Genomic DNA, 16,811 nt, shown 5'->3' with positions numbered 1-16,811 from the left:
GACGGGCTGGGGGATCGGCGCATATTATATGTGGCTGTGCTCCCCTTTGATCACACATGCCCCCCTGTTTTAGATATGGCCCCCATGCTGCTGCCCATAGTAAAATAAAAAACTCTTTACTTACTTCCTCCAGCGTGTCTCCCTGGTCTCCCTCCTGCCGCTGTGATCATGCACGCAGAGATGTCACTCTGCTGTGCCGATCACATGACCGGCACCAAGAACCAGGAAGTGCAGGAGGATCTCAACCGCACGGAGGGAGACACGAGAGAGGACAGTGCTGGAGAAGGTAAGGAAAGAGTTTATTTTAATAAAAGCAGCAGTCTGGGGTCCATGTCAAACACAGGGTGATGTGTGCCATCCACAGGGGGGCCATGGGCAGCAATAGGGGCCGTGTGCCAGCCACAGGGGGCCATGGGCAGCAATAGGGGCCGTGTGCCAGCCACAGGAGGCCATGGAAAGCAATAGAGGCTGTGTGCAAGCCACAGGGGGTCATGGGCAGCAATAGGGCCCGTGTGCCAGCCACAGGAGGCCATGGAAAGCAATAGGGGCCGTGTGCCAGCCACAGGGGGCCATGGGCAGCAATAGGGGCCGTGTGCCAGCCACTGGGGGCCATGGGCAGCAATAGGGGCCGTGTGCCAGCCACAGGGGGCCATGGGCAGCAATAGGGGCCGTGTGCCAGCCACAGGGGGCCATGGGCAGCAATAGGGGCTGTGTGCCAGCCACAGGGGCTGTGTGCCAGACATAGAGGACATGTGCCAGCAATAGGGGACATGTGGCATCACTGGGGGACGTGTGCCAGCATAAGGGGACTATATTCAATATAAGGGGGCCATATCCAGATTAAGGGGGCTATGAGGGACATAAACCCTATATGATTTGTTAGACGGACACTGGCATTATAAGACAGACCCCATTTATTAAAAAAAAAATTTCTTTTCCTTCACCAAATTTGCAGGTGCGTCTTATAAAGCGAAAAATACGGTAGTTACAATGGTCAATGTGGCTGCTGAAAAGCATGTCTCTAAACTGCTGTAAAGTTAAAATACATAGAAATAGAATAAAAATAAATAAATTTAGAAAATGAAAAAAGTTTAGAAAATAATGTTTCAGTATCTGATTAAGGCTTTTTTCACACTTCAGTCGTTTCAAATCCATCAGGTCAGTCGTTGCGACGGAACGACGGATCCGTAGTTTTTTAGCTGTCAACTGACGCAACGGATGTGTTATTTCACAGGATTCCGTTCACAGGAATCCTGTGAAATAACTGATCCGTCGCATCCGTTACATCCGTTGTGCATCCGTTTTACGACGGATCCGTCATGATCCATTTGTGACAGCCCAATGGGAGTGCCAGACATTTTGGTGACCTATTACTGTGTTTTCATAGGCTATCTGTGAGAGTTTGTAGAGAAAGGGGCAGAATAAATTGTTTTTATAGCTAAAATTGTGTGTGCATTATTCCTGTCTGGAGCCTTGGAATGTTATTGTGTACATACTGGGCATGCTCAGTAGCAAATCACGGAATCCAGCACTGGAGTCTGTCATGTGACGGATTACAGCGGAATCCTGCACTATAGACAACCAGAATGAAAGTTTAAGAAAAAAGGGACTTAGAGTGCCAAGTAATGTAATAAATAGAGCCCAAATCATATTTCATGCATATAAAATAGTTTTATTACAAACAAGAAATACACAAGGGTCACAAGGTGATATGTAAAATTATCTGTAAATATCATGGGATCAGAGAAAAAGGTAATGAGGAGAAGAAAAGGCACAGAAAATTCCCTTTCAAGTTGGTAAAAAATAGTACTTACACTATAAAGGTGGCTTTACACGCTACGAGATCGCTAAAGCGATCTCTTTGGGGTCACGGAATTTGTGGCGCACATCCGGCCGCGTTAGCGATGTCGTTGCGTGTGACCCCTATTAACGATTTTGAATCGTCACAGAAACTCTCAGAATCGCTAATCGGTGACATGCCCCCCTCTTCCCAATTACCGTTGCTGCTGCAGTAGCGATGTTGTTCCTCGTTCCTGCGGCCGCACACATCGCTACGTGTGACGCCGCAGGAACGAGGAACCTCTCCTTACTTGCATCCCGCCAGCAATGAGGAAGGAAGGAGGTGGGCGAGATGTTCGTCCCGCTCATCTCCGCCCCTCCACTTTGATTGGACGGCCGCTTAGTGACGTCGCTGTGACGCTGAACGAACCACCCCCCCTCTTAGAAAGGAGGCGGTTCGCCGGTCACTGCGACGTCGCAGAGCAGGTATGTGTGTGTGACGGTGCCGTAGCGATAATGTTCGCTACGGCAGCGATCACCACATATCGGTCGTACGATGGGGGCGGGTGCTATCACGCTTGACATCGCTATCATCGGCTAGTGATGTTGCAGCGTGTAAAGCCCGATAAGGTCCCTTTTTTCTTAAGCTTTCATTCCTATTGTGTGGGGCGTGCCAATACCAGAGAGCTGTTTCTGTGTCCTTTCCCTTACGGATTTGTTTATCACTATAGACAACTATTATACATCTTGACGGATTGCGACGGAGTCTTGTACAGTGAGTTTTTTTAACGCTCCAAGAAACGTTAGTGTCAGCTCCTTCCGCCTGACGGTCAGTCATTCCACGACTGATCCGTCGCGTGGTGGATGCAACGCAAGGCTATCAGTTGCAATCCGTTGTTAATACAAGTCTATGGGGAAAAAACTGAATCCTGCAAAATATTGTGCAGGATACCGTATTTTCTCCCAGGCAACGGATTGTGACTGATGCAAAAAGACTGAAGTGTGAAAGTAGCCTATTTTGTAATGAAATATAGGGGATTCCCTTTAACCCCTTCAGCCCTGGGGCACTTTCCGTTTTTGCGTTTTGTTTTTTGCTCCCCTTCTGCCGAGAGCCGTAACTTTTTTATTTTCCCGTCAATCCTGCCATATGAGGGCTTGTTTTTTGCGGGACAAGTTGTACTTTTAAATGAAACCATAAGTTTTACCATATGGTGTACTGGAAAACAGCAAAAAAATTCCAAATGCGGAAAAATTGCAAAAAAAGTGTGATGGCACAATAGTTTTTGGGATGTTTTATTCACGGTGTTCACTATATGGTAAAACTAATGTGTGGGTGTGATGCCTGAGGTCGGTGCGAGTTTGTAGACACCAAACATGTATAGGTTTACTTGTATCTAAGGGGCTAAAAAAAATTCACAAGTTTGTCCAATTAAAGTGGTGCACGTTTTGCGCCATATTCCGAAACCCGTAGCGTTCTTATTTCTTTATCTTTCCTTATGGGAGACCCAAACCATGGGTGTATAGCTACTGCCTCCGGAGGACACACAAAGTACTACACTAAAAGTGTAGCTCCTCCCTCCGAGCATATACACTCCCCGGATGACAAATCCAACCCAGTTTCATGCTTTGTGTTCAGGAGGTCACACACACACATGCATCCTCTTTTGATTTTTCATTTTTTTAAAGATTTGGAAGAAAAGCGGGTCCACTGGACTCCCGGCATGTCCCTTCTCACCCCCCTGGCGGCGGTGCTGTTAAGGTTGACTTCAGGGCAGGAGCCCTTCATGCCGCGCTCCTTCACCATCCCTTAGGGGCTCTGGCTTGAAGTTAGAGCCAACACGGTTCTCACTGCCTTGCAGGAGACCGGCCTCCATCCGCAGCCCTTTTGCAGGACCCTGCTGGACGGAGCACTGAACCCCCACCCCACCCAGGGACTGGGCCCTGCGTCTCAAAGCTAAGTATAGAGACGTTATTCAGAGGGTCCTTCTGCAATGTGGGGCACTTTTATTGGGGGGGACAGTGATTTACTTTAATAATGCTGCTTTTTACTGTGTTTCCGGCCGGTTCCACGGTTTTTACTGAGAACGGCGCCGATGATGCCTGATTGTCGGCCGCATGCATAACTCTAGGCCCCGGCTTCAGCCGCGGCCTAGTTTCGTTTCGTTCCCCTGCATGTCAGTCATGCAGGGGGACACTGCAGCGCCGCCCACCGGCCGCTCTGCACAGGGGAGGACACTCCTCTCTGAGGAGATGATTCCCTCCCCTGTACATCTCCTTAGCCCTCCGATTCCCGCTCCTGGGTTAACCCCCGCCCCCCCCCCCCCTCACTCTGGCGCCATTTTCTCAGCGTTCTTAGTACACTGGTCGGCGCTGGTTGCTCTGCAGAAGGAGTGAATATCTGGCTGGGGGTCCAGGCTTGGAATCCAGATTCCACACATAATAGCGGTCTGATAAGTCACAACCTCTGGTTGTGCACTTTTATACACTTTCAGGGCATTCTGAAGGAGTTAATTCTTTATTATAGAACCTCCTCCTCAGCAGCATGTCTCACACTAGGAGCAGGCTCCAAGGCTCTACATACCCTGCATGCAAGCTCGTATTGCAGACCCACACTGTAATGCCTGTTCTAATGTGGTGGTGCCTCAGCCTGGAGTCTCCCCAGGCTGCACCCCCGGCTTGGGTAGCATCTTTTTCCAATGCTATTTCCCAGTCCTTTGCAGACTCCATTGGACAGTTGTCTCGGACGCTGCTAAGCATGCATCAGCCCCCTTCTCAGGGTGCCTCTGCTGCTCCAGCTCGCTCTGCAGAGCTCACAGAGTCTGTTTCACCTAATCCCAGACCCCGTCCTCCTAAACGGAGACGCAGGGACTCCTCTCCTTCCTCGTCCCACGGCTCTGCCTCACGGGCCGAGTCACAAGGCGAGGAGGATGCCCTTATTGTGGGCTCAGACGCTTCGTCTATGTACCCCATTGATACCGATGGTGATGCAGATGTTAGCGTTTTGATAGCGTCCATTAACTCCGTTCTGGACCTTAACCCTCCAGTGTCAGAAGAACAGGCCTCTCGGGTAGAAAAACACCAGTTTATCTCACCTAAGGGAGCAGGCCACTGTGACTAAACCCAGGGCCTGTCCTGACAAACGCTTTAAGCGTACTTCTGACTTACTGGGGGCTCGGACGCTCTCCATGTACCCTTTTGATCTGTCCGAAAGTGACGCAGATGCTAATGATTGATTGCGTCCATTATATTTGTCCTGGACCTCAATCCGCCTGTATCAAGGGAGCACCCCTCTTTGGCAGAAAAGCATCAGTATACCTTGCTAAGAGAACAAGGAGTGTGTTCCTTATCCACTCCAACATTCAGGTCACTGTGACCAAGCCCAGAGCCTGTCCTGACAGACGCTTCCCAGAGCGTGGTTCTGATGACTGTTTCCCCTTTCCACCAATGGTGGTCAAGGAGTGGGCTCATTCACCAAGGGTGGACCCTCCGGGGTCTAGACTTTCAGCCCGGACAGTTGTATCAGTGGCTGACGGCTCCTCTCTGAGGATCCCACTGTCCGCCAGGTTGTCCTTCTGGCCAAATGTATATATGAGGCGGCAGGGGCCTCATTCTCCCCATCTTTTGCAGCAGTGCGGGCTCTCAAAGCCATCTCTGCTTCTCGGGAGGAGATGCATTCCCTCACCAGGGCCTTTATGCCCGAATTGGTTGCCTTAACTTCCAGGCTTCAGTCTTTTCATCCTATAGCTGGAGACTGTCACCGCACTGCGGTGGCCTCGGCTACTTCCCTCGCTATCCGCAGGTTCCTGTGGCTTCGAGAGTGGAAGGCAGATGCTTCTTAAGAAGTTCCTTGCTGGACTCCCTTTTGCTGGGACCAGTCTATTCGGTGAACAACTGGATGAAATTATTAAGGAAGCTTTTGGCAGGAAGAGTACTTCCATGCCACAACCCAGGAAACCTTCCAGGGCAGGAACCAGTCGAGGTTTCGTTCACTTCGTTTCCTCTAACTGGTCATCCTCTAAGCCCTCGGCCTCGTCCACTAACTCAGCCAAGGTCCGTAAACCAACTGGCGCATGATGCCGTGTCCTAAGTCGGCAGGAGCTGCTGCCACCAGGGCAGCCTCCTCTTGATTATCTGGCCGCGCCAGTAACGTACTTGGTCGGTGGCAGGCTCTCCCTCTTGGGCGACGTGTGGTTGCGACACGTCTTCGATCAGTGGGTGTGGGTTACCCTCTCCCACGGCTACAAAACAGATTTTTTTCTGACAACTCCCCCCTGCTCCAAGGCCGCCGCCTTCTCACAGGCCGTGGCATTCTTGCAGGCCAATGGAGTAATTGTACCAGTTCCCGACTGGGAACGGTTCTGAGATTTCTACTCAAATCTCTTCCTAGTCCCCGAAAAGGACGGTGCTTTCCGACCTGGATCTCAAAGCTTCTCAACAAGCATGTTCAGGTGCGGCAATTTTGCAGAAATCTCTGCGATCAGTCAATGACCCAAGGAGATTTCTTAGCATCCATCGACATCAGAGATGTCTCTCTGCATGTGCCATTCGCAGTTTCCCACCAGCGTTGGCTACGTTTTGTAATCGGAGAGGAACATTTTCAATCGTGGCTCCCCCCTTGGGTTAGCCTCGGCCCCTCGTGTATTCACCACTTGCGGTTCTGCTCCTCCAGGGGTTGGTAGTGATTCCTTACCTGGACGCCCTTCTAGTCAGGGCTTCATCCAGTGCAGACTGTCAGCGCTCACTCTCAGCGGAGTGTCTCGCTCACTCTCAGCGGAGTGTCTCGCTCACTCTCAGCGGAGTGTCTCGCTCACTCTCAGCGGAGTGTCTCGCTCACTCTCAGCGGAGTGTCTCGCTCGCCACGCTTGCAAGTCCACTCTCTCCCCGACCCAGGAATTTACGTACCTGGGGATGCAATTCGAGACTCTGCTGGCACTTGTGAAGCTGCCCTTAGTCAAACAGCAGTCTCTTCATCTGGCGGTCCGCTCTCTGCTGAGGCTCCGCCGTCATTCCATCAGGCACCTCATGTAGGTGCTGGGTCAGACGGTGGCGTCAATAGAAGCGGTTCCCCTTGCCAGTTCCATCTGCGTCCCCTGCAGCTGGACATTTTCCGCTGTTGGGGCAAGGGACTTCTTCCTTGCACAGACTGGTGGCTCTGTCGCCACAGACCAGGAGCTCTCTTTAAGTGGTGGCTTCGGCCCCTCTCTCTGTACCAGGGACGCTCCTTTCTGGCCCCGTCCTGGGTGATTCTCACCACGGATGCCAGTCTATCCGGCTGGGGAGCAGTTTCTCCACCACCGAGCACAGGGCACTTGGACTCCGTCCGAATCAGCCCTCTCGATCAATGTGCTAGAAATCAGGGCTGTAGTCCTTGGACTCGCAGCCGCCTAGCAATGTTGGAAGTTCAACATATCCTTCAGTGGACGGAGGACTCCAAGTCCACCATATCCGCAGTCCACATCCCAGGCGCAGAAAACTGGGAGGCAGATTATCTCAGCCGTCAAACCGTGGACAGCGGCGGGTGAGCCCTGCATCCGGCAGTGTTCCGGTCAATTTAGCAGGCAGGGCACTCCGGAAGGGGATCTAATGGCATCCCGGCACAACCACAAGGTCCTGGTTTCCGTGGCTCGCTCCCACGATCCTCAGGCCTTGGCAGCGGACGCGCTGGTTCCAGATTGGTCCCAGTTCCGTCTGGCCTACGTGTTTCCCCCTCTAGCTCTCTTGCCCAGAGTCCTGCGCAAGATCAAAATGGAGGGCCGTCGGGTCGTACTCATCGCCCCAGGCCCAGGCGAGCTTGGTTCCCAGACCTGCTCCGTCTGTTCGTAAAGGTGCTGTGGCATCTCCCGGACCGGCCAGACGTTCTCTCAGAGGGTCCGTTTTCCACAACAATTCTGCGGCTCTCAGATTGACGGCGTGGCTCTTGAGCCCTGAATCCTTACGGCTTCAGGCATTCCTTCCGAAGTCATCTTCACTATGACTCAGGCTCGGAAGTCTTCCTCGGCCAGGATTTACCTCAGGACTTGGAGAATTTTCCTGTCCTGGTGTCGTTCTTCCGGCCATGCTCCTTGGCCGTTTTTTCCTTGCCGACCATCCTGTCCTTTCTACAGTCCGGCCTGCAGCTAGGTCTGTCCCTCATTTCCTCAAGGGACAGGTCTCGGCTCTGTCAGCATTGTTCCAGCGGCATATCGCCCGACTGGCCCAGGTGCGCACCTTCATGCAGGGCGCATCTCACATCATTCCGCCTTACCGGCGGTCTCTGGATCCCTGAGACCTTACTCTGGTCCTCATGGCCTTACAGAAACCCCCCTTTGAGCCTCTTAGGGAGGTTTCGTTGTTTAGTCTTTCACAGAAAGTGGTCTTTCTGGTGGCCATAATTTCTCTCAGGAGAGTCTCTTATTTGACTGTGCTCTCTTCGGAGTCACCCTTTTTGGTTTTTTTCACCAAGACAAGGTGGTTCTCCGTCCAACTCCGGGCCTTCTCCCTAAGGTGGTGTCTCCTTTCCACCTTAACCAGGACATTTCATTGTCTTCCCTTTGTTCGGCCCCTATGCATCGCTTTGAGAAAGCGTTGCATGCTTTAGATTTGGTGCGGATGCTCCGGATCTATGTGTCACGCACCGCTGTTTCTTAGGCGGTGCACCTCTCTTTGTGTGCTGACCACACGTCAGCGCAAGGGTCTCTCGGCTTCTAAACCGACCCTAGCTCATTGAATAGGTCGGCCATATCCGATGCCTACCAATGTTCTGAGATGCCTCCCCCGCCGGGGATTAAGGCGCACTCGACCAGAGCCGTCGGTGCCTCTTGGGCTACGGCTCAGCAGGTCTGTCAGACTGCCACTTGGTCTAGTCTGCACTCTCTTTCGAAGCACTACCAAGTGCATGCTCATGCTTCGGCAGATGCGAGCTTGGGCAGACGCATCCTTCGGACGGCTGTCGCCCATTTGTGAAGTTAGGTTTTGCCTACTTCTCGGTTTCTGTTTATTTCCCACCCATGGACTGCTTTGAGACGTCCCATGGTTTGGGTCTCCCATAAAGAACGATAAAGAAAAAGAGAATTTTGTTACTTACCGTAAATTCTTTTTCTTATAGTTCCGACATGGGAGACCCAGCACCCTCGCTGTTGCCTGTTGGCAGCTTTCTTGTTCCGTGTGTTTTCACCGGCTGTTGTTGTAGACAGAAGTTCCGGTTGTTCCGGGTTTTTCTCTATCTCTACTTATGGGTGGATGTCCTCCTTCAGCTTTGGCACTAAACTGGGTTGGATTTGTCATCCAGGGAGTGTATATGCTCGGAGGGAGGAGCTACACTTTTAGTGTAGTACTTTGTGTGTCCTCCGGAGGCAGTAGCTATACACCCATGGTTTGGGTCTCCCATGTCGGAACTATAAGAAAAAGAATTTACGGTAAGTAACAAAATTCTCTTTTTTTTGGGATCTATGGCTCAGTGATGGCTTATTGCTTGCGTCTCGAGCTGACGTTTCTAATGGTACTATTTTTGCGCAGATGCTACTTTTTGATCGCCTGTTATTGCATTTTGCGTAAAACTTGCGGCGACCAAAACACGTAATTTTGGCGTTTGGAATTTTTTTGCCGCTACGCCATTTACCAATCAGATTAATTGATTTTATATTTTTATAGATCGGGCATTTCTGAACTCGGCGATACCAAATATGTGTATATTTATTTATTTTTTAACCCTTTAATTTTCAATGGGGGGAAAGGGGGGGTGATTTGTACTTTTAGGTTTGTTTTTTTTTATTTTTTAAAACTTTTTTTTTACTTTTTTTTTTTTTTTTATTTTACTAGTCCCCCTAGGGGGCTATAGCGATCAGCAATCCGATCGCTGATCGCTATCTGCTGATCACAGCTATACAGCTGTAAACAGCAGAAATAGTCACTTTCTTTTTCCCTCTGTTCCCAGCCGAGGAAAAACGAAAGTGAAACTTTGTAGCTGCAGGTGTCATCACATGACCCTGTGCTACGATGGCAACCACCGATAGTCACGTGATCACGCACGTGACTTCCGGTGGGGTCGGCGGTAAGTAAAAAACATGGCCGCGCGCATTTAGATCTTGCTGCCAGACTTTGGCAGCAAGATTTAAGGGGTTAATGGCCGCGGGTGGAAGCGATTCCACTCGCGGCTAGCAGGCACACATGTCAGCTGTTGAAAACAGCTGATATGTGAGCCGACCGCCGCCGCCTGCAGGGGGCGGGGCTTAACGGGACACGCTCCATGACGGATATATCCGTCCATGGTCGTGAAGGGGTTAAAAGGATTGTGTAGCCAGAAATAAGGGCTGATTTTTTTCCAGTTACAGGGAGCACCACCTTTACGTGTAGTGTGGCTTTGTAGCTAACCTCTATTCCTGTCAATGGGAATTTTCCAAAATGCAACACTGTTAACACAAGCAAGTGTGTTATTGATTCTTCACCCCACCAATCCCTTCTGAGATCTTCGCACAGCGATGAAGGACCACATGACCACTCTCATTGATATCACGTCGCTGTACTTTGACTTTCTCCCCCTTACATATTGTAGCTGTACAGCAGCAGGCAGAGCTGACGGGCAGGTGTATCCCCTTTGACACGTCTTGTATACGCTGCATGTCTGTGTTTGCACCTTGGTTTATGTTGTTTGGCTCCTCGTTAGCAATGTGTATCTTCATCTTGCATGTCTCTGTCTGTCCCTAACACTGGTTGTGTCTGTCTCTCTTCTTTTAGATGTCTGTCTCTTTCTTTCTCAGTGGATGTGCGTGTCTACCTCCACTTACCCCAATGTCCCCCGCAGTGTGATGGGGTCCCCATTCCCCTGCCCAGCTTGCAAGGAATCGCCGTCCTGAACATTCCCAGTTATGCTGGAGGCACCAACTTCTGGGGAGGCAACAAGGAAGATGATGTAAGTTTCATGTGTGAGGCCGAGGGGTCAGGATTGGGACTTGTCGTTTCAGTAAATCACTCTATTTTTCTTCTTGATTGTAGACATTTGCTGCTCCGTCTTTTGATGATAAGATCCTGGAGGTTGTGGCTGTGTTTGGTAGTATGCAGATGGCAGTGTCAAGGGTTATCAAACTGCAGCATCATCGCATTGCACAGGTAACAGGGCAAGGAATATTGATACTGACAGAAATTCTACCTGCCGTCATGGCTGAATCGTTTGGGCATCTTCTATCTGTAGCCGCTGCTCCAGTAAGGCAGCCAGATGTGCCAATCTGTGCAATAATTAGCACGTGACCTCCTATCCTATGAACTGGTGATAATTTACAGAGTTAGGAATAACCCTTTAGAAGGTTACAGTCTATTTCACAGTTTACCAGATTGTCTTGATTTTGGTGTGAAAGATCATTAAAAATACATCATGTACCTTTGTTGTGGACTTACTTTTTCATGTTGCCCACTAGTGTCGGACAGTAAAAATCTCAGTTCTCGGAGATGAAGGCATTCCTGTGCAAGTGGATGGAGAGGCGTGGATCCAGCCCCCCGGTTATATCCGTATAGCACATAAGAACAGAACTCAGACCCTCACCAGAGACAGGGTAAAATCTCAGCCTAGATTACTGTGTGATGATCACATCATATATTTTATCATGATTTGTCTATTTTTTTTTTAAAAAAAGGAACAAATTAAATATATAGCAATCCAAACAGCAAAAGTACAAATTTGTCTAAAGATTGGAAGACCATTTTTACCATTTGAAGTCTCCTCTTCACCCACCATCACTCCCATCATACTCATCATGAATAGCAGCTGTAATGTATAAGCTAGCAGGACTAAGCTAGGAGACTAAACAAGAGGAATCACCCTCCCTCCCACTCCTCCAGCCTGGATGAAGAAAAAAATTGGGGTATTACCTGTGAGCCGCTCTTCATATTCCAGTTCACAGTTGTGCAGCGCCTATCTCGTGGCCACAGGTTGCGTTGTGATAAATTTCTCCCAAACAGCAAAAAAGTGTTTGGTTTTTCTTTCTTTGTCTACTAAAGTCTCAATCCAGTCCATCGTAAAGAGGAATTCATTTTTAGTTTTGATAATGAGGGAGGAATTTTGTATGGCCAGTGATGTAGGATACTTTGGCAAGTGTTTGCTGCCCATATATATCATGTTAATTATTTATTTTATACTGCTAGCTGCTTTATCTATGTCCCTCACATCTATTTCCTGCCAGGCCTTTGAAAGTACGTTAAAATCTTGGGAAGATAAACAGAAGTGTGAACTGTTGCGACAGACGTCCACTGCGCTGTCCCCAACCTCTTTACGCCCTGAAGCTGTTTCTGAAGAGGAGGCCGCCCAGGTCTCACGGTTCGGCCAGGCTGCTGGGGCCCTAATTCACAGGTAAAGCCAATGAATGTACTGTAAATACAGCAATACTTTTTTTTTTAGGTGAAGAACGACATTCTTGAAGTCTTAGCGCTACAAAATAATGGAAAGAACAACATCAACAAGGGGTTCTTTACAGTTAGAGCAGTCAGACTGTGGAATGCCCTACCACAAGAGGTAGTAATGGCAGATACTATAACCGCTTATAAAAAAAGGGCTGGATGATTTCCTCAGTACACAAAACATTGTTGGTTATAAATGACTTAGTGACCAAGTGTAGAGCTGGTGGAGGAAGGGTGAACTAGATGGACCTAGGTCTTTTTTCAACCTAAGTAACTATGTAACTATGTAACAATGGATATTGTAAAGCATCTATAAAGTAGAAAAATATTACTCACTATAAGACTTAGGCTATTCAGAGACTTTCTGGCAATCATAGTAACATAACAAAGTGAATATGGGCGCTCTGAGAACACCAACTCACCATGACTGTAACTCGTAAGTTACAAGAAATACAGCCCTGTTGGTTTTCTTGAGCATTATGTGTCATGGTAATGACTTGTGGGTCTCAACTCATAACCACATTCGCATCCATTATGTTGTGATGTATCATCAACATACTGTGATCTTCGGCCACAGGAAGTTTCGTTCAGCCACAATTTACACACAGTTCGCGCCTAAAGCAGCATTTAGACAAAATCCAGTAATAAATGTGATCATAAGAATGTTTGTTTGCAGTTATTGGCCCATGTAAACATGCCGATGATCACCCTATGGCCGGGATTGTACAAGCGCATTTCATGGTCTGTATACAAACCGCAATATCCGGTCTTGAAGCAGGTCTTCCTATCAAATTTACTGCCTCTTATGGGTCTAAAAAGCTGTACGTTCGAATCAGGAGACCCATGGTCAGTCTGGGCATTTGAGTCCTTGCACGAACCGTGAAATGCACTCGTGTGATCCAGGCTTATGAATAAGCAAAACACTCATTCATCAGGTGATTGGATCTTATTAATGGTCGCTCTGCTGCTATCGGTACCGGTACTGTGGCACTCGTTTCAAGAGTACAGTCGACTTGTATGTAGTTGATTAGCACTCACTAGCCAAGATTAGCCCATCTGAATGTACCTTAAAGGAGTATTCCCATCTCCAAGATCCTATCCCAATATGTAGCAGGTACAATAATAATAATATTAGCAAATACCTCCAATTAGAAATGTAGTATTCTTTCTTCTGATTCACTATGTCGCTTATCTCATATGAAGGGCATTGCATAACATTAGGTATCCATAGGTATGACCACACATATATTGACAGTTGCTGGTGGTCCTAACCATGGATACCTAAGGTTCTGCAATGCCCTGCACATGAGGTAAGATACACAGTGAATCAGAAAAACTACATTTCTAATTATAGGTATTTGGTAATATTATTTTTGTTACACTTATTACATATTAGGATAGGATCTTGGAGATGGGAATAACCCTTTAACTCTCAAGTCCTTAGTTCTGAAGCACACCTTTACCAGTGATATCAATTTTCTGTGATATTAGGCCAGGATAGTTTGGATAAGAAAAAACTATTGGGAAATCCAGGATTTTCATGCTCTCAGTGAATATTATCATAAATTATATATAACCACAGTAAAACCAGGTTTAGAATTGAATAAGTTCTTCTCTATCTCATATTTGTAATCAGCCATTGAAGCGGTGAGACTATCTGAGCTGTCAGAGATCTGGACGTAAGCCTCCTTCTCTGCAGACCTATAGTGCCATAGGGTATCGGCAGGTGGCGTCATATTGGATACACTGTTTCTTCCAGCGTGCCTTTTCTGGAGTGTCTTGCTTAAAACACCAGTCAGTGAAGGAGTCTCACCTGTGTGTGGGGCACCAGTGATACCTTAGAGGAGCTCCCTAATGTGTGTCTGCTTAGGCTACTTTCACACATCCGGTTTGAGCCCTGCGGCTCAATCCGGCTGTGAAAACTATGCAATGGATGCGGCGAAAACACCGCATCCTTTGCATAAGTTTTTACATGCGGCCCGTCCGTTTTTTTCCGGTTGCGGCATGCTACTGAGCATGCGCAGTGGAAAAAACCGCATGCGGCGACCGGATGCGTTTTTTTTCGCATCGCGCCGCATCCGGCCTCCATAGGTATGCATTGAAAAATGTGCCGCAGCGGCCGGATGCGGCGCGATGCGGTGTTTTTTGCCGGAGCAAAAAACGTTGCAGGGGACGTTCGATCCGGCCGCCGCATCGGCTAAATCTGCCGCATGCGGCCAAAACCGGACCGAACGCAAGCCCCTGCGGCACAATACGGCACTAATGTAAGTCTATGGAAAAAAAAACGCAACCGGCGTTACAAAAGCCGGTTGCGGTTTTTCTGCAGAACGCCGTATTGTGCCGCAGAGCAAAAATCCGGATGTGTGAAAGCACCCTTACTTGCCAATTTAGGTAACGAGTCCCAAATCGAAGTTTATACTGAATCAGAACTATTACATATAATTTACAAAGCAGTTTATCATAATATTAGAAGAAGAAACAAACTTGTATCTATTATTGTAGCATTAAAGAAATAGCTGTTTCTCATGAAAGTATGGAGCAAGAGCTGGCCCATGCCGTGAATGCAAGCTCCAAGTCCATGGAAAAGGTCTACAGCAAGAACTCTGAGGTAAACTGCTCATCGACCGCATGATCTTATCATCAGCCCAATACTTCTTTCATGAATCATAGGCCATTCCTGCCGCAATCATGTTAGCCAGGTTAATTGGGTCTGTTTGTTGGTCCAAAGTCAAGGCCCAAAGTTATATGTTGACATATAATGCAATGTCCTGATCGGCTGTATTAAAGCGAACTGTCAATGTCCCCATATTCTGGTATGTATAACATTTGGAGTTGAAAGTCTACTTTTCTTGAGGTCTATTAAAAAGGATGTATCTTATCATACTTGGTTTGAGAGAAACCTTTTAGAAGAAATCTCACTTCCAACCAGCTTTTAGGCCTCGTGCATATGTTTGGTGTGTGAGGAATTTCTTTATCTCACTATTTGTAAGGCCACGTGCACACATTGAGTATTTGGTGATTTTTTTTTTACCTCAGTATTTGTAAGGCCACGTCCACTTGTTGAGTATTTGGTGAGGTTTGTTTTACCTCAGTATTTGTAGTCAAAACCAAAAGAGAAACAATCAGAGGAAAAGTCTAATAGAAACACGTCACCACTTCTGGATGTTTTTCCCCACTCCTAGTTTTGGTTTACAAATACTGAGGTAAAAACTCACCAAATACTCAGGGTGTACACATGGCCTTACAAATACTAAGGTAAAAACTCACCAAATACTTAATGTGTGCATATGGCCTGAGGGCTTATAGAGACAAGTGTATAATTGGTCCATGTGATGTCTTCATGTGTACGGACAGCACACTGACCAATCCAAATCAATGTAATTGTTCACAAAAATGGACTGATGGTCTGTGTGTAAAAAAAAAAAAAATGCAGCATGCACCATTTTGATCGTTATTGTGGAAGATTTGTGGAAAAAACAAATCACATATGTGTTGCCATTCGTATGTTATGCATTTTCCACGGATTCATTACTCATTTACGTGATAAAACTTGCATTTGACCCTTAGAATTTATTATCTAGCACGGTGGTATAAGTCACGGTAATAAAAAGCCCCTTTTTGCTCCTCCTGGTATTGTAGAAAAATAATAATCAACAACATGCAGAAAATTATTATTATGATCATTATTTGCCATAATATTCATCTATTTCCTCGTGGTTTCATGTGCTGTGTTGTTTCAGGGCCTCAGTTGCACACATGTGATGGAAATGGTTACTAATGTCCGAGCTTTACTGAATGAGACAGATCTCCTGCTTACTGGAAAGATGGCTTTGGTGAGTAGGGGACTGAAGTGTCCACATTTTGTTCATTTGACTCAATTGAAGTATTCATCTTCCCTGATTTTAGGGCTCTTCCTGCACTTATGGAATACTTCTCATAAGGCTAGGGCTACCTGGTGATATGTACTGCCATGACATTAAAGTGAACTTGTCAGGTGTAATATGCAGCCATAACCACGAGCAGTTCTGGGTGTATATAGCTAATCCCTGCCTAACCGTCCCTGTATACACTAGCATAGATAAAGAGATCTTTAGAAAATGTATTTCTAAAGCTCTTTTATGATCTGCTAATGAGGCCAGCGACTAGTCCCAAGGGCATTTCTGCCCTTAGTTAGTCGGCCCACATAGCATGCTGGCACGCCCTTGTGGGTGTACTAACATACTGATGAATGCGCAGCATTGTTCATGGCAGCCAGCAGAAGATGTATGCGCAGTGTGCATGATCCGGAGTCCTCAGCACTTCCGGTCATGCGCACTATACCGCACTGAAGCCGGGAAGCTTACACCCAGCATCAGTTTAGTGTACATGATTGGAAGCCTCAGGTACTCCAGATCATGTGCACTGCGCATCCATCCTCTTCTCGCCGCCATGAACAGTGAGGTATGTGCAGCGTCACTGCGTATTCATTAGCATGTTAGTACACCCACAGGGGCGTGCCAGCATGCTATGTGGACCGACTAGCAAAGGGGAAAAACGCCCTAAGGACTAGTCCCCACACTCATTAACATATGATATAAGATCTTTAGAAATACTTTTTCTAAAGATCTATTTATCTATGCTAGTGTATACAGGGACGGTTAGGCAGGGATTAGCAATATGTACCCAGA

General features: G+C 47.6%; 1 protein-coding gene across 2 annotated transcripts in view; it reads left to right on the top strand.

Moving 5' to 3' along the window:
• DGKD (diacylglycerol kinase delta) overlaps nt 1–16,811 on the top strand; it is a 180,296-nt gene that overhangs the window by 147,270 nt on the left and 16,215 nt on the right. For both annotated transcript variants that reach the window (XM_075340845.1, XM_075340844.1), the window contains exons 21-26: nt 10,559–10,666; nt 10,750–10,863; nt 11,169–11,303; nt 11,931–12,097; nt 14,647–14,752; nt 15,885–15,977. In XM_075340845.1, coding sequence (XP_075196960.1) covers nt 10,559–10,666; nt 10,750–10,863; nt 11,169–11,303; nt 11,931–12,097; nt 14,647–14,752; nt 15,885–15,977 — 723 coding nt within the window. The remainder of the gene's footprint in view (nt 1–10,558; nt 10,667–10,749; nt 10,864–11,168; nt 11,304–11,930; nt 12,098–14,646; nt 14,753–15,884; nt 15,978–16,811) is intronic.

This window comes from Anomaloglossus baeobatrachus, chromosome 3 (assembly GCF_048569485.1).
Source record: "Anomaloglossus baeobatrachus isolate aAnoBae1 chromosome 3, aAnoBae1.hap1, whole genome shotgun sequence".
Lineage (NCBI taxonomy): Eukaryota > Metazoa > Chordata > Amphibia > Anura > Aromobatidae > Anomaloglossus > Anomaloglossus baeobatrachus.
This window is presented reverse-complemented; position numbering and strand designations above follow the sequence as displayed.